Raw genomic sequence first — 22,578 nt, forward strand, 5'->3', positions numbered from 1 at the left:
TACATGTAATTTATATAGGCATTGTGTATTATACACATTTACTGGCCATACATGGGCTGACATTTGCTGCTACTCAACCTGTTCTGTATGAGACCAAAACAACTGCAACTCCTGATTGGGCAGATATCGTTCGGAAATACTGGAAAATCCAATGGTGTGAGGACGACACGCAGCACTTTCCTAGTGGTCTGCAGAGGACTGTTATATATTATGTTTTTTGGCTAATTGGCAAAATGATTAGATCAGTCAAATTTGAACAACCACATGGGTGGTCAAGCAGAGATCCCAACATGTCATACCAGGGTTAATGAAACCCTAATTAACATTTTTATGATTATTACATTCTTCCAGCATCCTCTGGAAAACGCATCTCATGTGACTTGGTATTCTGTAGGTATAATTAATGCTTAGTTAATATGTATAACGTCAAGATAACTGAAGCTTGTGCACTAAGATGGTCCAACCACTGCAGGAAGTTGTAGTTTAACTCCAGCTGCTGTGGGCTGAACCGGATGTTCATATAAAAACACACATAAGAATCAGTTATTCCTGGTGAGATAAACTGTCTATATGGGGGTCATAAACACTATGCAACTTTGCTACTGGGTAGCAACCCATGGCAACCAATTAGAAATTTGCTTTCAGTGTTCAAAATGAAGTTAGCTGCAAAAAAAAGCTAATCACTTATTAGTTGCTATGAAGTACTGCCCAGGTGCTAATTTGCCCAGTGTTGATAAATAGACTCCAGTGAATTCAGACCTTGTCTAAAAATCCAAAAAACGTTCGTCAATTAATGACCAGATGACTTTATCTCTGCCGAGTAACTTTATTCTAAGCTGAGTACCATCACAAGATGTTCCCTTTCCTACTAAATTTGTTTTCAGCAGACTGCAGCTAAATGACTGAAATGAACAGCAGGTGGCAAAGTTGTTTCAAATGTATTATATTCTCCATTATCCGAAAGCTAGAAAAAAATAGCAATTGTGCTTAGAAGGGTTCTCAGAGCAGTTTTACATTAATTTGTTTTGAAGGTTTACATTTTCTTTTAAACGTTAATTAAAAAAAACACACTTTTGTAAATCATAATCATTGGCATAGTGGGGAAGGGAATTAGAAGAGTAATTAATTAGTAATGATAATGAGCCACAACCCATGTACCAGGCCTCCAGAAAAATATTCATTAGGCCCACCAACAAAACAAATTTAAGGAAAAGAAATTTAAGGAAAGTAAGAGAAAATGGGAAACCGAGAACTAAGACAAAAGGATGAAGTATATTCACTAAAGTGGGGGCAGTGGTGTAAGTCTGTCTACAGCCTCATTTTACATTGCAGGCCATTAATACTCAGTGATTAGTGGTAACTGGGGGTAAATTGGTGCAAGGGGTCCTATTAATCTATTGCCTCTTTCACTGGCTGTTAATAGTTCTAGGATTTTATGACGCCAATAATCTCTACACAATGCCATAAAAACTATTCAGCTTTTTTTCCATGTAACAATAAGGAGCGAGAGATTGACCTCCATCAACCATGGACACACCATGTAATGATGTATAGAAAAGAAAAGCACAAAAAGGGCCCTATTTATTTACGAAGTGAAGCGCCATTCTGTTATATGCAGGCTGAATATATTGGGGCCCTGAAAGACAATCCATTTATTTACAACCACACAGATTACAAACTAGGCCCAACCCGTTAAATCATTTTTTGTGTTACCAAGCAAGAAATACAGAGAAGCAGGCATCACACATGATTGTTCCATATGTTCAAAAAAAGATACCCCGTATACAGTTCACAGATAAGGCACAACATTGTAGTGCAGCAGCAGCAGTTCACTTGCTGAAGTCTTGGCAATGTGGCTTTGAAAGGACAGTTGAGACTTGCCATGTCACCCAATGCATCCATTTCTCCAGTGCGAACCAACCCGAAGCAAAAGTAGAGTCCTCTGTCCCATCATCTGCTGGGTGTCTCAAATTTGCAAAAGCTTCACTCTTCTACATTGCTCTCAGCTAGGATATGGAGAAGAACGGGAGGTTAATCATAAATATATACATATTGCAAACAACATCGTTCCAGAACTTTGTGTCCCTCTCTCAAAGTATCAGGCAACAGACATTAAACAGTATGATGAGTGCGTGGGATATCATCAATTGACTTTGTCTGTAGGCAACAAACATTAGTGTCATACTTTACGTTATGCCAGAGGATTCTCGTCACTTATCCTGGGTTAAGGTATCTTCCTGGCACTAAGTTGCACTCAAACTTAATTTAATTTAAACGTGCATAGAGGTTTTTTTTAAAAAAAATATATATATTTGCCTTTTTCTTATGCCTCTTTTTAGGTTTCAAATAGTGGTCAAAAAACAAATGCTCTGTAAGCTACACATTTATTGCTATTGCTACTTTTTATTACTCATCTTTCTATTCAGGTTCTCTTCTAATAATATTCCAGTCTCTTATTCAAATCATTGCATGGTTGCTTGGGTAATTTGGACCCTAGCAACCAGATTGCTGAAACTGCAAATTGAGGAGCTGCTGAGTAACTCAAAAACCAAAAATAATTAAAAAAAAAAAAAAATGGAAAAAATTGCAAATTGCCTCAAGAAGATATCACTTTCTACATCATACTAAGGGGCAGATTTACATATGGTCGAATATCGAGGGTTTTATCGAAGTCGATGGCTTTACCGCAATTAGTTTGATCGAGCGATCGACCGAAAAATCTTCGATCAAACGATTAAATCCTTTGAAACGTTCGATTCGAAGGATTTTAATCCATCGATCAAACGATTTTTCTTCGACCAAAAAAAGCTTGCAAAGCCTATGGGGACCTTCCCCATAGTCTAACATTGACCCCCATTTAAAAGACTCAGAAGACGAAGGCAAATAATTCAAAAACTGTAGAAAAAATGAAAGCCAACTGAAAAGTTGCTTACAATTGGCAGTTCTGTAATATACTATATGTTAACATAAAGGGGTGGTTCACTTTTATATTAACATTAAGTATGTTATATAGTATAACATTTAGGTATGTTATAGGGTGATGACAAAGTTTCTCTATGGCCCTGGCCAAGTATCTAGTGGATACTGCAAGCAGCTTTACTAATGATACCTATGGGTAGTGCCTTTCAGAAAGCCAACCTACTACATGCCGATTAAATTAAACTACATGTCTTTTGCTTGCCTGACAAAAAAACAAACACCAGGCTTTTATTTGGCCATCTGTATTATGGCTCCATTATCAAGAATATAAAAATGAGACTTCAAGTGGAACTACGTGACCTTCCCATGAATGCTCTTCTATACAAAGTAATTATAGAAGCCGCCCATTGTACAAAGAACTCTGTTCACCTGCAGAACATCGAGCGTATGTGTAAGTGTTGTGTATCTCTTTACTTCACTCCTAACCAAGGCAACAGAAGACTCCTAGTGACAGATCTGCTCATTAGGTGCCCTACAATGTTTGTGTCACCTGAGTGATAATGAGGAGGTCATTCACTCTGCAATCAACATACTAATCTCTGGTTCTGCTTCGTCCAGCAGGTGTCCTGTTTCTTCCTCCTTTGTCTCTGCCTCCTCACTTGGTATCTCTTCCAGCGTCTTGACTTCCTCGGAGTCTTCAATCTCACCTGGACACAGTCACCATGGAAATAAAAGCAGCAATACTTGTAATTCTGCCTCCCGGAAAACTCATCAAGCTAATGTACTGCAAGGGAAACAAGCTGATCATGTTGGTAGTCAAGTAACTCAAGTAAAACCCCCAACTGTTTATGACTTGATAGCTTACTTATGTATGCACCTTGCTGCAGTTACAAATGGTTTACAGGACACTGGTGGACAGAGATTAGGGCAATGGCAGACTGGGGCAAATTTTGGGCATTTTGCCTGCCACTTTCTTCCACCAATAAATAGCCTGTTCTAAAGGAAAGTGAACTTCACTAGGGGTATCAAATTGTTAGGCACCCTGTGAATACATTTGCTTACCTGTTACCCAAGGCCTATACTCCTTCATTAAAAATGCACTAGTCCCCGGTAATTTCTCTGAGCACCACCATCTTGACTGTTTTTCCAATAGATCTCTTACAGCACAAATGCACACAATCATGTGTTCTCATGTATACCTTGCACCAGTCCAAGACCAGTACATGTGCACTATAGTAAATAGTCTGCAAATACTTGAAGTGGACACGTAGGGGCAGATTTTATCAAGGGTCGAATTTCGAGGGTTAAAAAAACAAAGTAAAATCCGAATTCGAAGGATTTTAGCGCAAATGCTTCAATCGAACGATCGAATAAAAATCGTTCGATCGAACGATAAAATCCTTCCACTCGTACGATTCGAACGATTTTAAGCGATTGATCGAAGGATTTTTATTCGACCAAAATAAATCTTAGAAAAGTGCTGGGGAAGGCTAACATTGAACCTCGGTAGGTTTAATCTGGCAAAGTATGAAGTCGAAGTATTTTTTAAGAGACAGTACTTCGATTATCGAATGGTCGAAAAGTTGAACGATTTTTACTTCGAATCATTCCATTCGATTGAATTTGACCAATTCGATGGTCGAACTACCCAAAAAATTACTTTGAAATTCGAATATTTTTTTATTCGAATTATTCACTCGATCTTAGTAAATCTGCCCGTGCTATTATGTCCAAGGAAGCGAAATAAAGTCCTAGACATGAGCCCACCCTAAAACAAATGTGGCATACTCCTCAAATTGGTTTAAAAAAAATCGTTAACACAAAAATCTTTAATAGTTTGAACCTTTGAAGGCAATCTCGCTTTAAAATATGAAAACTTTGATGACTTTCCGGCATACAGGATATGATGTCACTGACATAAGATTGAGGAGCATGTAGCCTCATTTGATCAGTTCGCCAGGGCTAAGATGGCGAAGAAAACTCAAACGCAAAAGAGGTAACGTTCTATAAAATTCGCACTTTAGGGAATTTGCGGAGTAACGATATTTCACCTGAGCGAACATTTACCTGGCGATAGATGCAAAACTGCGCTAGCGACGGTGTCTTTTGCTAGTGAACTGTCCACTACGCCTGTTAGTAAATTTGCGATGTCCCTGCAGGCCAGATTTCTGGCGAATTTTCGCTAATGATGGCCACTTCGCCATTAAGTAAATCTGCCCCCTTGTGTGACATTGCCCTTATGATTGGAGCAGGACTTAAGCCCTGTAGCTGTACAGGTTGTATTGAAGTTAAAAGTTCTTTTTCAATGCAGAAAACTAGAAATTGTGGCTTATCAGCACTGGCAGGAGACAGAGGCACTGATTTTCTAGCATAGATGCTAAATTGCACCATGTGCAGTAATACATAGCGTGGCTTGGACTGGACCGCTGGGGCACCAGAAAAAAACACTGTGGGCCCTGGTCTTGTTGGGTCCCACAGGCCCAGGTACATGAGCAAGTAGTGGAGTGCAGGAATACAGTGGTGATCATTGGTTCTTGTGGCAGTGGTAATCATGGGGGCGGGGGGTGGCGGTGTGCCAGAGTAGTGGGCCCTTATCTGGTGGAATGGGGCGATGGGCCCTTAGCTCAAGTTTTATGGTGCCCCCCCCTCCCCCAGTCTGACACTGTCCATAGCAACTAATCAGCATTAGTCCTCATCAGTCTAGTACGCATTAGAAAATGAAAGCAAACAACTGATTGGTGGCTATGGATAATTGCACTGGTGCAATCCAGCACCTATGTTTATAAATCATCTCCCAGATCCAAAAGCTCTGTTAAATGTGAATGTTAAACTTTTTGTGTATGGCAAAGCTATAGGAAATGTAACGTCAGTGTCATGTTATACAAGAAAAAACAAACCTGAAGTGTCAAACACAATAATTCTATGCCATTTATAAATACAGACTATGAGCAAAGGGTTTTTTTTTTACTGGAGCTGCTGTTATAGGGCTGCCACACCAAATATCAAAGCCTATGCCCCTCAGACCATCCAGATATTGCTAAACCACAGCTAATGCAACAGTAACAATAATACAATTACAGTGTATTACCATCAGCCATTGCATCCTCCTCATTTGGCTGGACTTCTGTAGGTTGCTCTGCATCTTCTACTTTATCTTCTGGTTCCCCTGTGGTACCATTCTCCTCTTCAGTTGGCTCTAGGCTTTCTGGTGCCTCTAACTCTACAGTGTCTATGGCTTCCACTTCATCCTCCACAGGGAGCTCTTCATTTATCGATGCTTCATTCTCTGTTAATGGTTCCAGTTTGGTCTGGTCAGGGATCGTTTCAATGTCATCGGCAATCTGATCGCTTATATCTGAAGAGGCTGAAAGGGCAAAAAAACAATCACATTTATATATTGTAGCTTTAAATTATAGGTTTGTGGGGCTGAAAGCAAATGGAAGGGGCAGTAAGCATGAAGGCCACTTGGGATGAGATTTTGGATCAATGCTACATTCTTGTCCTACTTTTTTCCTGAAAGGACGGCCTGAATGTCAATTAGAGTGAGATGTTGGGTGAGTATTTTGCCGATATTCTTCACATGATAGCTATTTGATTAATACTAGATGTAGGGTTACTTTGGCCAACAAACGGTGCCCTGCAATAGTGTTGACTATTGGCAGCAATGGACACAGGAAGTGTGGTGTTTCCCTAGCAACAAGCAAGTGTTGTTGGGTAATGGCTGCTCACAACATTCTCCAGTCACCATGTGTGGTGGTGCATTTTCAACGAAAACCCAATTTACTGGGTTTATACCGATCATGGGATTATATTCTAACTACAAGAGCCTCTCATGTTAAAGATTAATAGGAGGTGAATAGTTTGTTTGTTATACAAGTTACATAGCTACTCCTCATGATGTAATCACTGACAAATGATAAAACATTAACAGAATCCTAAATTCTCCATGTCCTAAATAAATGACCTATAAAGTACCAAAATAGCAACTCAAATTACAGGTGCATGGGAATGAGTTTATGAATGCCATGGCTGAAGCCAAAACAAATAAACTTTGGAACATGTTATATATTTTGGAATACACTTCTTGTAGTAGAAGTATGAAGTACATTGGTCAGTTATTTCATTATCCATAAATGTTAAGATACTGTATTCAGCTAAATATCCCTGATATTATTTTAATTAATTAAATGAATTAATCTGCGCATGATGGCATATTTTCTCTCCTTGACCCATTAGTTTTGTAGACAAAACATTCCTCTGTCCCCAGAGTGCTTTTTTTTATATTAGGTTCTAGTCCCCCTTTGTAGCACAGTATTTCAGTTTCCAAACCTTGGGTCGTGAATAACCCACAAATCATGCAAAGGTATTATTGATTCCCACTGTAATCTGTGAGAGCAACTGTATTACTTTACCAAAGCTAATATTCAGTCTGGTCGCCTACAGAAGGTCACAGATAAATTAAACAGACTAGGAACTCCAACTAAGAAGTGCAGAATAGGGGGAAGGAGCCTTGACTGGAGCTTGTAAGGGGCAGGCTAGATGAGGTGTAGTTTGGATGGATATCTGGGGGAACACATTAAATAGTAGTTAAAGTGGACCTGTCATCCAGACACAAAAATCTGTATAATAAAAGTTCTTTTCCAATTAAACATGAAATCCAATTTCTATTTTTTATTAAAGCTCATTTAAAAATCTCAGCTGTCAATCAAATATTGTCTATAGAGGCGGAGCAGACAATTACTTTTACTTTCCATTTAGCACTTCCTAGATGTCACTGCTCTCCCAATATTTCATCGTTCTTTTAACCATTTAATTGTGTAACCAGTACATGGGGATGGTAATCAGGTCCCCCATTCTGGTGCACAAACAAGATTCTGAGATGATACAAGGCTTGTCTTAATAACAGTGTCCACAAAATGGCGCCTGCCTGCTTGTTATAATTCTGAATTCCCAGACTGAAGGAAACAAGATTCAAATAATTTATATAGTGTAATTAAGGTTAATTTTGCTTGACTAATGTGATAAAATAAAATTTTGAATACATTTTTTGGGTGACGGGTCCCCTTTAATGAAAGAGAGACCAGTCTGCAGGATGCTGATCAGGGAGTTGATATTTGTAAAGACAGAGAAAAGTAAGAATTCAGCAGTGAAAGTGACATAAAGAGGTGGTATGCGGGAAAGCAGTCTGGCAACTTGAAGCTGCACAGTCGAAGAATATCCAGGCAAGTAATTAAAAATCAAAGAATAAATATAAACAGTTTGTATGGTTTTGAGAATAAATAAATCATTCATTGGCTTAGTTTTCATGACAAAAAAGTAGAGAAAGAAGGAGTATGTGATGCAACACATTTTGGAAGTATCAGGTTTTTTTTATAGAACCCTGTAGAATAGTTTTTATAAATAGAACATATTAAGCCATGCTCCAAACCATCCTGGATGTTCCCAGTTATGCTCAGGCAAATTCCCATGCCACCAAAAACCCCATCCATTTTTTTTAGCACGTGCCACACTGTTGGGGTCCACCATCCATGATTCTGGAACAGCTCCTAAAAAACAGCACAGTTGGGAAAACATTCATGATGGTGTTTAATCTTCCAGTGATCCAATTAATACCGATCCAGAGGAATGCAAAAGGTAAAAAAAAGTAAATAAATAAATCCCTAGCAGGCAGCTTTTGGAAATCTCCTAGGGTCATTCCCATATGAAATCCCTCACTGTATCTATTTAAATATTTGTGTGAGGGTTGCCAGCTTAGATTTTTTAATAACAAGCAGCGTGTATTTTTTTACTTTAGTTTTCCTTAATAGTTAAATGATTTCACACTGATCAGTAAGAAATGTGTCGTGAGTAGAAAGGCAGCACCCAGGCACCAGAGGCATCTAAGTTTAATCATACAGAAAGTCCCCAGGCACCCAGTCATGAGCAGAGATAAGCATAATAGTTCATTCCACTTGTTCATATCAATCTACAGATGATTGCCTCATTAAAGCTGACAGACTGTCGCTCACACCCTCATACAGATTCCTACATTCACTACTTTTTATTGTTGATGGTTTTCTCATTGAAGAGTGAAACAGCCCATCTGTGAGAATTATGAGCAGGCTGTTATTTGTATTACTCTTCATAGTAGTTCTTCGGCACAGAGATAATACATAATACACATTCATCTCTGCCCCAGGGGAGCTTGCACTCTAAGATCATATCATGTACACACTATGGTCAACTTTACCAGTAGCCAGTTAACCTGCCTGTATGTTTTTGGAGTGTGGGAGAAAACATGCTCAAACATGATAAAACTTACAAACTCTTTTGAGATCGTGCCCTGGAATTAAACCTAGGAACCCACAACTGAAAATGCAGCAATGTTAACCTTTGCACCACCCTGCTGCCCATTTCCATCCTATATAATGAGGTCCACTTTGTGCAGGCCATGTTTATACTTCAAACCACCACGACATAGAACACATACCTCCCAACATTTGGAAAATAGAAAGAGGGACAAAAACATTTGCTGCGCATAGCGTGACAAATTATTTTTTGGACCACGCCCATTTTATTACCACATCCCTAAATACCACCTCTTTTTTTATCAGGTTATGGAAAGTTTGAACACATTTCTGGGGGTTTTAGGGTTCAGGTTTTATGTGTTGTAACTAATGAAGGTGATTTGCCCTTTAAGCTGCTAGTCATAGTTTCCCCAAGAGACCTGCTTATCTTAAATATTTAAAAATATTTCTTTGCTTATCTTAAATTGTTACAAATGTATCTAAGTGCACCTGCCATTCTGGGCTCTTTGCCAAAAGCCTCAGTTTTAGAAACTTTGTATCTTTTTCTGGCTGTTCAGTGCAGGAGATCAAAGAGAATATCGGGACATTTCAAAAACAATCCGGTACTGCGGGATGAGCTGTCAAAATCGGGACTGTCCCGTGAAAAATGGGACATGAGAACATCTTGCAATTACCACTATACATAGCAGTGGCTGTAAGACTTTTTCATTTTAAACCAAACCCTGGTTACAGATACAGGGAAACGCCAGTATATTGGCCATTGTTCTAAGAATATCTAGGACAGGAAATCCGAAATCTAAGCCTAACTGACCTGCAACCTGAGCTTTTTAGAATGGTGACACTATCAACAAAAAGTTGAATTTGCGACTCAAATGTTTATACAAACAATGATTAGCGAAGAAAAGCCATTTTGAGTAAAAAATATTTACTTAAATTCTGAAAATTCACTGGTGTGCTTCCTTTGAGAAAATAACAAAAAGTTTTTCTCCTTTCCATCAGAAATCAGAAGTTCAGTAATGCTTTGTGGCTGAGATCTAAGCTATCTGTAAAACAGAACATATAGTCGTCAGTGACCAGAGATCATATGTGAAGCCCATGCTGTTCATTCCCCGTAGGTGTGTGCAGAGGGACAGATGCTGATGCAAGAAATGATCAAGGATCAGCTGTTACCCAGAAGAAAAAAAGAAACATAATTTTAGCTCTTTCAATTGACAGTGACTCAGTACACAGCTACCATTTTGCTGGCATCTGCTTTCCTCTGCAGTGCAACACAAATGTTTTCATGAATTCATTCTACCCTGCAGGTCTGTACCCAGATACCAATGATTGATACATTTTTTCTTTCATTTAGCACTGGGGTGTGACCCACAGATCATAATAAACAAATTAAAAAAATGGGAAAAAAACTACATCCCAGTAAAAACAAAATCACATACATCTGTTGGATGTTCATCTTTAAGTTAACTTTTAATATATTACAGAATGGCCAGTTCTAAGCAACTTTTCAATTGGTCTTCAATATTTATTTTTTTTAATAATTTTTTAAAGGGGACCTGAAATAATTCAAAATTCTTATCTATTGTGTTTGTTAAGCAAAATAAACTTTACTTACACTATAAAAATTATTTAAATCTTTGCTGCAGTCAGCCTTTGAATTCACCACCACAGCAAGCAGGCAGCAGCCATTTTGTGGACACTCTTATTAACACAAGCACTGTAACACCTCAAAATCTTGTTTATGCACCAGAATGGGGGACTTGATGTCCATGGTTTTGCATTGGCTACACAATTATAGACCGTGAGCAGGGAGGGAGAATGTGGGGAGTGCAGCGACATGTAGGAAATGCAGAATGAAACTAAAAGTAATTGTTTGCTCCACCTCTAAGGAGGGGCAGGCAATATATGATTGACAGCTGAAATCTTTAAATGCATTTATAACAAGTATGGATGTTTTAATGAAAAAATGAATTTGGGTTTCATGTATAATCTGGAAAGGACGTCTATTATACAACCTTTTATGTCTGGGTGACTGGTCCACTTTAATTACTTGCTTGCTTCTGAAGCGTTTTTGTTTGTCCCCAGGCCGGAGCTCCTTGCAGCAGAAAACTGCACTGGCCCGAGGGTTCATCAAGCGAGCACCTTGGAGCGAACCTCTTCCTGCTTCTTCTTTCAGCTCGCAGCTGCGCATGCGCAGTAGAATTAAAAGTTGACTTTAATTTAACGAAAAAGCCAGTTATACCATTCTACTGCGCTGGGAAATTTGAAGAAAGTGAAGAAGACGATCGCTCAGTGGTGCTCGCTGGCAGAACCCAGGGCTGGTGCAGTTTTCTGCTGATAGGAGAAGTAAATACAACCACCAAAAAACTTTTGGTACCCCCAAGTATAAATTACTCCTTCTCCTATAAAGAGGATCTACACCCAAAAATGGCTTGTAATTTATGAGAGAAAATAGAATTCCCAGAAACATTCCAATAAATAAAGTTAATTATAAATGCAATTGCTATTGAAAACAGTGTGTGTATCTCTTTTTCTGTTTTCTGGTCCTGACTCTTGAAACAGCGCAGCAGAAGTGAGGTCTGTCATTAGCCTGGCTATAATCAGGAGAGCAGTAAATATAAACAGACACACCAATACTGATTTTAATAGCATTTACATTTGCAAACAATTTTAAAACCAATGAAAATGTTTCATATGGTGTAATAGGAAGTTAGTATTACACTGTTTAATACCATTTACACCTATCACAGCTTTATATACATATGAAGAACAATTACACTGTGAGTTGAGGTGATGCTTAGCTCTTCACAGCTCTACTATATACTGTATTTCCCTTGATCTCTTATGTGGTTATTAATAAACCGCATAATGCATGTCTCGATGTCGATATTCGACCATCGAAGTTAAATCCTTCGACTTCGAATATCGAAGTCGAAGGATTTACCGCACTTCGTTCGATCGAACGATCGAAGGAAAAATCGTTAAATCGTTAAATCCTTTGCATCGAACGATTGAATGGATTTTAATCCATCGATCGAACGTTTTTCCTTCGATCAGAAAATACTTAGAAAGCCTATGGGGAAGGTCCCCATAGGCTAACATTGGTGCTTGGTAGGTTTTAGGCGGCGAAGTAGGTGGTCAAAGTTTTTTTAAAGAGACAGCACTTCGACTATCGAATGGTCGAATAGTCGAACGATCTTTAGTTCGAATCGTTGGATTCGAAGTTGTAGTCGAAGGTCGAAGTAGCCAAAAAAATACTTCGAAATTCGAAGTATTTTTCATTCTAATCCTTCACTCGAGCTAAGTAAATGTGCCCCTATATGTATTACTAATAATGAGGCCTTTTATAAGCAATTCTTCATGAGCCCAATGGCCCAGAAGTAGCTAAACTGTGAGTGATGCACAACCCTTGCACTGGGGTAAATACATTACAATCCCATATAATATAATAATAATTGTGTTTCTACAGGACTTTAATGTAATAATTAAATTGGCCAATCATCGTGACTTTAGATTGTTCTGTTTACAATTCTAGACAAGCAAGACATTTAAAGGGGTTATGATATACCTTTACATTAACTTTTAGTAGGTAAATAAGTAATATTAACTTTTAGTATGTAATGAGTGATATTTTGAGACAATTTTCAATTTGTTTTCATTTTTTATTTGTGGGGTTTGAGTTATTTAGCTTTTTATTCAGCAGCTCTCCAGTTTGCAATTTCAGCAATATTGTTGCTAGGGTCCAAACAGTGGTGTAACTAGAAGTTACTGGGCCCCAGAGCAAATTAATTTTAGGGCCCCCATCATAACCAGGGGTGTCCTTTTTTACCAATATATACTGAAATTGCTCATTATTTGGGGCCTCATGGGGCCCCTATAGCTCCTGCCCCACCTGCATCCATAGGGTCTGCTTCCTCTGTATTTACGCCCTTGGGTTCAAATGACCCTAGCAACCATGCTTTGATTTGAATAAGGGACTGGAATATGAACAGGAGTGGACCTGACTAGAAAGATGAGTAATACAAAGTAAAAAAAATAATAAATGTGTAGCCTTAAAAAGCATTTGTTTTTAGATGGGGGTCAGTTACCCCCATTTTGAAAGCTGGAGAAGAAAAAGGCAAATACTGTAAAAAAAAAAAATTATAATATAAAATGTTGCTTAGAATTGACCATTATATAACATACTAAAAATGTAACTTAAAGGTGAACCACCACATTAAACAAGGCAATGGCGAGCAAACAATATGTAGTGTCCTTCTGGGGCTTCCTGTCCCTTTGTTTTTTCCCAATTAGTTGTAACGCAGCCACAGAAAAATTATACGGCAGTGCCCCATAAGCCTATAGATAAGGGGCTGACAAACAAGAGATAGGGCACCATTAAGGTTGTCAGCTGTCCTGAATGGCCTGTCTTATAAAGACAACGCTTAATACCAATATTATTAAGAGAAAATACTTCTACTTCTCTAGTAGGTCGACCAATGTAGGAGACGAACTACACCTTGGAATGATAAAGTAAGATGGACTAGAAAGTTCCCGACTGACAAGCCCGGACAGGCAATCTGTGGGTTCTGGCAAATGCCAGAGGGGCTGCTATAAGGTCCCATAGAAAGTCAGTATTTAGTGGGCTGATGGGGGCTGTTTGGGCCTCTATGTGGGCTGATTGGGCCTCTGTGTACCTGAAATGCCAGGGCCTATTTTAATTCTCAGTCCGGACCTGCCGACTGTATTAAATGGATTGTAACACATCTTAATTACAGGATATAAATGCTCTAGCGCTTTCTGGTTAGAACAAGATTCCCTTCCCTGCCTGCCATGCTGCTGAATGGTCCTAGCACTGCGTGGGAATGTGGACATTAGGGGGCGATTTTGATCACTGTAATTTACTTTAAAATGACTGCAAAGTCCATTGTGTCGCATCCAAAACGCACAGAAAAAAACAAAGGACAAAGACTCCAACTGGGCTCCAATTTAACAATGCTAATAAACATTTCATTTTAATAGGGATACACTAAATCCAGGATTCGGTATTTGGCCAGGATTCAGACTTTTTCGACAAGATTCAGTTGAATCTCTAACCTCCGAAAATTCGCCAGCGACGGATTTGCTCACAGTGCAACACTTCGCCAGGCATAGATTCGCCAGGACAACGCTAATTTACTAAAATCCAAAGCTGCGTTTAGGCGACGAACGCTGGCGAAGTTGCGCTACCGTTACTGCGCAAGCGAAGTTGTGCTAGCCTTGCCTAATTTGCATATAGCGGGAAGTTAAAGTTGAATGGACGTATATGTTGCAGCAAATACATTACACTACACAAGCCCGGGAAACCTTAATAAAATAAAATAAAGTTGTTTTAATGCCCTACACATGTGCCCAGTGTATAGTTTATGTGCCATAACTTGTAGTGGGGAAGCAGGTTACCCCAAAAAAATGGCACGCTCTTTTGCAGCCTATCACCCTGAAAAAAGGAAATGACTATAGCGTCTTTTGGGACTTAGAAATTTTTTTTTACTATTTTTTGAGGAACTCCTATCTACTCTATCGCACTTCGCCTGATCTGAGGTGGTGAAGGCAAGTCTGGTGCAAGAGGTAACGTTCAGTAAAATCCACATCTTAGTAAATTTACGTAGTTACTTCCATTCGCCAGAACGCAAATTCGCCTGGCGTTAGGGAGCGAAGTACCACTAGAGTCTATCTCCTTCGCTAGCGAAGTTACTCCAGCGACCGCTAGTAAATCGGCGACGTTCCGAAATGACGTCACGCTGGCAAGTTTTCGCCAGCATTAGTCACTTTGCCGTTTAGTAAATTTGCCCCTATTGTGCCTGGCTGCACCAAATCTTTAAAATCATGTGATTTTTCATCACACAAACAAGGAAGTAAAAAAAAAAAACGCAGTTCTCTTTCACCTTCCCTGTCATTCCAGCAAATTAGAATTCGGATTTAGTTTGGTATTCAGACAAATCTTTCACGAAGGATTCGGGGTTCACTTGAATCAGAAAATAGTGGATTCAGTGCATCCCTACTTTTTTTTATACTTTTCTATAAAAAGCAGCGGGTACCAAAATCCAGGGATTTGACCCATGTACAACTGCCCTAAAACAGACAGTTTATCATCACTTGCACCATTTGTACCAGGGTTAATGGCAGCCAATTTAATTTCTGCTTTCACTGTTCTACCCGCAGATGAAAAAAATTCTAATTGTGGACATTTAAACTAACTTTCCTGTTACATGACAGTCCTTTTGCTTACATCAGCAGAGCTCAACCAGGGACACACCAGCCATGAGTCAAGTTGAGAGAGGAAGATGATAAGGGTGTGGGCGGCATCACAGGAATAACAAAAAGTCGTATAATACCTACAAGAGATCACTATTATCACCATTACTGCAGATTGGCTATTCTTCATGAACAATCACAGCCCAAGGCATACACTTGCTTGGAAATTATAGTCACATAACTGCTCTTCACATCACACCACAAAACACTCATGTCCCATTACTTTCAGTTCATTTAATGTTCAGCATTGTATAAAAGGTTCGTGTGAAGTGTATCACTGAGTTCATTTCATGTGTTTATCACATGCACATTAAAAAAACAAAGTTACATGCCATAAGCACACTGAAACATATACGGTACGTCAATATCTCAGGCTGCTGTACCCTTGGTTACAATGGCAGGCACTTCTGTAAATAATTACTCCTGCAGTCTACTTATTCAGTACAATTCAGTTACCAGTTCAAGATGTAAACTAAATATTTTAAAACCTTCAGCCACCATCTCAATTATTCAGGTCCCCAGATCCTCATTCTAAATGCTCTGTATAACATTTCAGATGTGATTTAAATGATGCTTCTGGTTGCTGCTGCAAATGCTGCTGGGTTTTGAACTGTTTGTCCTGCTGAAAAAAGTTATAATGCCAATAATGCCACTGCTCTGCATCTTGCAGGCCCATGGCCCTGAGCACAAATGATGACTGCTTTAGTCAGATTTTGACAAGACCCAACTGAGACCGAGTCGGCAGCTTCTTGGCCCGTGTATGGGGCCCCCGACGGGCTTCCCTGATCGAGATCTGGCCGAAAGTCGGCCAGATCTCGATTGGATGGGACTAAAAATCCCGTTGGCTCGCAGCCGCATCTGTTCGTTGATGCAGCCCCGCGATCCGACCGCCCGTTCACCATTCAGTAGGATCCAATCGTTGGGCCCTAGGGCCCACGATCGGATCAGCCCGATATTGCCCACCTCAAGGTGGGCATATCGGAGAGAGATCCGCTCGTTTGGCGACATCGCCAAACGAGCAGATCTCTCCGTGAATGGCCACCTTAAGAGTCATACACAATTACATCCTTTGATGCTTAGTTGGATTATAAGGAATTGTCCAATCAGCTAGTGTGTGTTATTAAATAATAAGCAGGACTGCCGTCAGAAATCTATGAGCCCTATACTGCTAAGTTAATAGTGGCGCCCTCCCTCAAAGGGCTCTAGTTATTAGCCTATTGGTCACCTGGGCCCACTTGGGTCTGGCCCTGCCAACAAGTACAGAATCTATTCTGGGCTCTCTGCCAAAAGCCAATTAAGTTTTAGAAACTTTGTATCTTTTTCTGGCTGTCCAGTGCAGGAGATCAAAGAGAAAGTTGGGACATTTCAGTAACAAACTTGGGACTGCAGGTTGAGCTGTCAAAATTAGGACTGTCCTGCGAAAAATGGGACAGTTGGGAGGTATGGTTACCATATTACTCTATTAGCATTATTATAAAAGCAAATACATGGTATGGTAGCACTGTTGCCTTACAGTGATAGGTTCATGCTTTATGTTGGGGGTTTGTACTTCTGTCAGTGTCTGTGTGGGGTTTTTCCAAACTCTAAAAATCTACCGGTAGGTTATTTGGCTCAGCATGAGCTCAGGGCCTACAAAATATACTACAGGAGTTAACAGCTATGCACATATTTGCTCTGTAAATTCTTTTTTGTTTACAGAGCTGGCAATTTTCCTCTGGAGAGAGCAAAAAGCAGTGTTACTAGGCTCACTGACTCAGCATCACTTTACTACCAGCCCCAATTAATTGTTTAACTCATCATGGGGTTCAGATTAACACTGGAAATAAAAGGAAAGAGGATTATGTACATTTCTGAGCTGTATGAAAGTCATGAGTCCGGTGCAAGGGTTTATTATCAGACCTCTAACTGATAGAAAAAGATTTTTGTTCATTTAAAACAACTTGCACGTACATGAAATGACACAATGTTATGCCATTAAAATTCTATTAGCATTACTTTCAAAACCGTTGCATGCACAGGGTTATCTAAAAAAGGGATCCCTTCATTATATCACTTTAATAAGCCACAATGCAAACAGTTTTCAGATAATATGATTTTGTTTAGTTGTGGTTGCACTAAAAGTTGGTACACAGTGCCTACAGGCTCACAGAGAATAGTGTGCAACTAAAATTGAGCTTAAAACCAAGTCAGCAGTTTTTTTGGCACATTTCTGGGAGAAAACCGATGGCCTAAACCCTAACCAATCAATATCAGTCGGAATATTGGATAGGTTTCTACATCTTTTTGTACATAGGCCTGTATTAGGAGCTGCCTGATTTGGCCCAGCACACAGGGTCACCAAATCGTGCACTGTTATTAATGTAACATTAAATTAAAGGTTAACTTTCCCTTTAAAATGGACAGCCTGGGTCACCACAGGAACATGCCACTGGCAGCACAGTCTCAGGACTGAACTATTGATTTTCTTTTATTTGACTAGTCAGGGGACTTTAACCTTATCAACTACAAATGTCTACATGATGTTTACATTTCCAACATTCTCATAGCTTGGCAGCAATATAAGATCAGATCTAGGCAATTCTATGTTATGCTATAAAGTCTCTACTGTGTCTCTACTGTGTAGGGAGTAACTTGATTTTGTATTAAAGTAGGCTGGTTGGACATCCCAAGGAAGGCGCTGACAACTATACTTATAGGGGCTGTTCACCTTTAAATTAACTTGTATTATGATTCAGAGATTGAGACAAGTTGCACTTGGTTTTCATTTTTTATTATTTGCATTTTTTGAATTATTTAGCTTTTTATTTAGCAGCTCTCCAGTTTGCAATTTCGGCAATCTGGTTGCCAGCATCCAAATTCCCCTAGCAACCATGCATTGATTTGAATAAGAGACTGGAATATGAATAGGAGAGGGTCTGAATTGAAAGAGGAATAATAAAAAAAGCAGCAATATCAATAAATGTGTAGCCTTACAGAGTATTTGTTGTTTAGAAGGGGTCTATGGTCTACATTTAACAAGAGTCATAAGTAGAAAGCAAATAATTCCAAAATTATACAAAAGGGAAAAAAATGATGTTTGCTTAGAATTAGCCATTTTATAACATATTAAAAGTTAACTGAAAGGTGAACCAAACCTTTAAAAACAATGCCATACAAGTGCTTCATGCATTGAATGTGTATCAGATTCGCCTTAGTACTGGGTGCTCTCTGAGCACTGAACACAATATTATATAAGCATTAGTATTAATATTATAAGAGAAGTGTCAGAGAGATATTGTGCCCAGGTCAGGTAGTACCAGTCAGGGAGACAGCTCTCAGGCACACTGTGACTGCACATCTATTATGAGCTTGCTGAATAAAATGATTTTGTTATTGCAGACCTGACCTAATCTTTTGCTGCTGGGATACCTTTTAACTACATATAAGTGGAGCCATGACTATTATATGAGTACTCTGCTAATCCACTCATTACATCCATGGATAGGGAAACAGGTTTGTCAGCGAGGAGAGTTGCTGTGGGGATGGCCGTTTGTACAATTAGATGATATGAAACCTTTTAGATTCCCAGTTTGATGTCTCATAAATAAACCTCATGGTTTTCATGCTCTCAATATTTAATGTCTGGGTCCACTTTGGGTGCATTTACTATAATCAGTGTTGGACTGGGTCGGCGGGACACCGGGAAAAAAAACTGGTGGGCTCCGGCCCTCACAGGCCCCACCGGCCCAGACCTGGTTCCCCCAGTCCAAGGCCGACTATTATATCAAGGCAGATTTCAGGAACCCAGTGCTGCATGGACAGTTAAAGTTTACAGGGGGAACCAGTACTGGGTGCATGGTGCCAATTCAGATAGCACCCATAAACCATGAAAAATTCTAAGCCTAGGCTACATGCACCCAGTACAGGAAAGATGGCACACTTATGGCTGAATTCCATGTGAGATTTTCACGGCGACAAATCGAAGGCAAGTCGGATGTTGTACCAGGCGTCAAAATATAATGGGACTGAACGCAAAGTCGCAGGTAAAAACTACACAATAAGTCTGTCGGATAAAGACCCTGCTTTCTGCGTTCACATCCGACAGTCATGTCGTGTCGGATGGAATGTAGTTTTTACCTGCGACTTTTCATTCAGTCCCATTATATTTTGACACCAGCAACTACATCCGACTTGTCACCTGTGTTTTGTCGCCACAAAACAATCCAACGAAAATCGCCCGTGGAGTTCAGCCCTTCAGTCAGCTCCCTATACATAGAAACCAGGTGCACTGAGCTGAATATAAAGAGCAGGAGACCAATAGGAATCTAGGTGGAACTTTACAGTAATGTTCCCTCTAATTTCTTGTACTCGTTGTGTACAGTGTCTGAGCAAGTGATGAATGACATTTACATGCAGAATATACTCTGTGTGTGTCACAATTTGCTCAAACAAGCCCACAGCTTACAGAGGACATGACTTTTCTATCTTTCACCAATATGTTTTACCATTGCCACCAGGACTCTCTTTTTTTTAATGTAGCCCAAGACTTTGGGGGAGGGGGGTTATTTAAATCAGGGGTGTCCAGCCCCGGTCCCTCCATCTTTGAGGAACAACAATTCCAGCCAGATCCTGAAAGCCCCGTGTTGAGTGTCATAAAGTTTGTAGTGTAAAGGTGGTAGGGTTGCCACCTGGCCGGTATTTTACAGGCCTGGCCGGTAAAAATGATGGTTGATCCCAATGTATTTATAGGGAAAAAGATAAATATAGGAAGGCCGGTATTTTTTTCCAGAAAAGGTGGCAACCCTAAAAGGTGGCCACACAGATTTACAGGTATGGGACCTATTATCCACAATGCTTGAGACCTGGGGTTTCTGGATAACGTGTCTTTCCATAATTTGACTCTTTATACGTTAAGTCTTCTATGAAAATAGTTTAAATATTTAGTAAACCCAATAGGCTGGTTTTGCCTCCAATAAGTATTCATTATATATATCACTGTTATTGCAGAGAAAAAGAAAATTATTTTTAAAAATTAGGATTATTTGGTTAAAATGGGGGTTTCTGCATAACGCGTCTTTCTCTAATTTGGATCTTTATACCTTAAAAGACCAGTAACATAAAAAACATATATTTAAAAAATAGTTTCTACTTAATGGACCAGTAACATAAATTTTTTAAAAAATATTTTTTTTCTTTTTAACGGAAAAAAAAACACCAACACAGTTTGCAAAGCTTTTATTTATAAATTACTTACTGATTCACTGCTTGCGCTCCACTTCAGAAACAGCGACAAGGCGGTGATCCATCATGCAGTGCTCGATTTCTCCTCCTTGCCTTCTATAGGAGATAGCCAGGGAGGAGAAATTGAGTGCCGCACAATTGGAGAATCGGTGAGTTATGTCTTAATAAAGACATTGCGAATTTAAAGTTAAAAGTGTCTTGGTGTTTTTTTTTTCGTTAAGTAGAAACAAATCTTTATACATTTTTTTAATGTCACTGGTCCTTTAAGTCTACTAGAAAAAAAGTTGAAATATTTAATAAAGCCAATAGGCTAGTTTTGCCTCCAATAAGTACTGATTATACATATATCACTGTTTAATTATTGCAGAGAAAAAGAAAAGAAATTTTTAAAAATTAGGATTATTTGGATAAAATTACGGCCTTCCCGTAATTCTGAGCTTTCCCGGATAATGGGTTTCCATATAACGAATCCCATACCTGTATCATATAAAACTTATTGCAAGTTTGGCAGAAGCCAACCGATATCAACAAAACACTTGGATATCCTCCATCGACCAAGATGGAAAATTAGAATTGACGTTTTCCCCCCAAAAAACTTTGATTTTTCAAAGTCCACCAACTGACTCCAAATAGGTTATAGGACCCCCATAGGCTAAAACAGCAATTCGGCAGGTTTTAAATGGCGAGTGGTCGAAGTAGAATTTCTAAAGAGACAGTACATGATAAATTTCAAAATTTGCAATTTTGAAGTGTTTTCAAATTCGAATCTAATTTGGACTATTGTTGAAGTACACAAAAAATAGCTCGAAATTGGAATTTTTTTCATTCGAAAATTCACCTCCACCTTTCATAAATCTGCCCCTTTAATGTTTGTAATGAAAATGGGAACAATGGAAAATGTGACCAATGGTTATAGGAAATATTATAATTGTTATGTCTCTTAATAACAAGAGACAAAGGGGCTGGTGCCAATATAATCTGCACAACACACATAACAACTGCAATATATAATCTTTTTATTTTTAGCAAGTGAATTTTGAGCCCAATGCCCATGTGATGCCTCTGTAACTGCCCTGGTACCCCCCATGCTAGTTGCTCTCAGTACTGGGGTGCTGCTACTCCTTTAATAGTGAGTTATTATGGGAACAAGGACAATTTGCTGCAAGAAGAGATCACTCACCGCTTTTCTTGGGTCCATTGGTTTCCAGGGACTTTGCTGGTGGTCTGTTCCCCCCCTGAGGCTGAGTCTGAGTACTACTCGAACAGCCCATCGCTCTCACAGCGCCCCTCTGTGCAAAGCGACGGAATCGGCCGATAATTAGCGCAGTTCTGGAACTTCGGACGGCAGAGGAGCCTTCACATCCCAGTACTACCAAGTGCCCACTGGTCTATTAAGCGCTGCCCCTCGGAGTTGCAGTGAAGTTGGAGAGAGAAATGAATGTTTACTGTCACACAGCGGTTGCCATAAGAACAGCAGCCGAGATGCGAGTCCTGCAGCTGCCGGGGCTGCCCGTGTAATACTGAGCTGCGCTTCCACTACTGAGCGAGGATGGGAAGTGGCCGCAATGCGCATGCTCAATCTGTCCCCGGGCTGCCGCTATTTCTTTCATCTTTATTGATAGAGCTGCAAGTTGTGGGCTGCTGCTTCTGCTGCGATAATGGATTTATTGCAATACATGAAAATCCTGTCACATTAGGGAAGCGTCACCATCATCCACAACTGATTCTGCCAGCTCCTTTGGATTAAAGGCCATTTACCTACTTCTCCAGTGATTTACCTACTTCTCTAGGGATTTACCCACGGCCACGTCTCCAGTGATTTACCCACTTCTCTAGGGATTTACCCACTTCTCTAGGGATTTACCCACTTCTCTAGTGATTT

The 22,578-nt window shown here is 39.6% G+C and overlaps 1 protein-coding gene across 2 annotated transcripts; it reads right to left on the reverse strand.

Annotated features, from left to right (window-relative positions):
• Positions 1-927: 927 nt before the first annotated feature.
• Positions 928-22,221, reverse strand: grp5l.S (glutamate-rich protein 5-like [provisional] S homeolog). Of its 2 annotated transcripts, none has more exons than XM_018223877.2 (4): positions 21,877-22,221; positions 6,008-6,283; positions 3,513-3,626; positions 928-2,006 (listed from the first exon to the last, which is right to left on the reverse strand). In XM_018223877.2, exons 1-4 carry the CDS (start codon positions 21,965-21,967, stop codon positions 1,984-1,986), a joined length of 504 nt encoding a protein of 167 aa, XP_018079366.1. In that variant the 5' UTR covers positions 21,968-22,221; the 3' UTR covers positions 928-1,983. The 2 variants fall into 2 exon arrangements, with proteins under 2 accessions (XP_018079366.1, XP_018079367.1); XM_018223878.2 differs by having other exon boundaries at positions 3,470-3,626.
• Positions 22,222-22,578: the final 357 nt, after the last annotated feature.

Source organism: Xenopus laevis, chromosome 6S, assembly GCF_017654675.1.
Source record: "Xenopus laevis strain J_2021 chromosome 6S, Xenopus_laevis_v10.1, whole genome shotgun sequence".
NCBI lineage: Eukaryota > Metazoa > Chordata > Amphibia > Anura > Pipidae > Xenopus > Xenopus laevis.

Bases quoted from the DNA above. Each gene is read 5' to 3' on its own strand.
- grp5l.S (XM_018223877.2), bottom strand. From the start codon at position 21,967: ATGGGCTGTTCGAGTAGTACTCAGACTCAGCCTCAGGGGGGGAACAGA. The intron at 3,627-6,007 runs GTAATACACTGT...GACTGTGTCCAG, and splicing joins GGAGGATGCAATGGCTGATG to GTGAGATTGAAGACTCCGAG. The intron at 2,007-3,512 runs GTATGTTGATTG...TCCATATCCTAG, and splicing joins CGAAGCAGAACCAGAGATTA to CTGAGAGCAATGTAGAAGAG.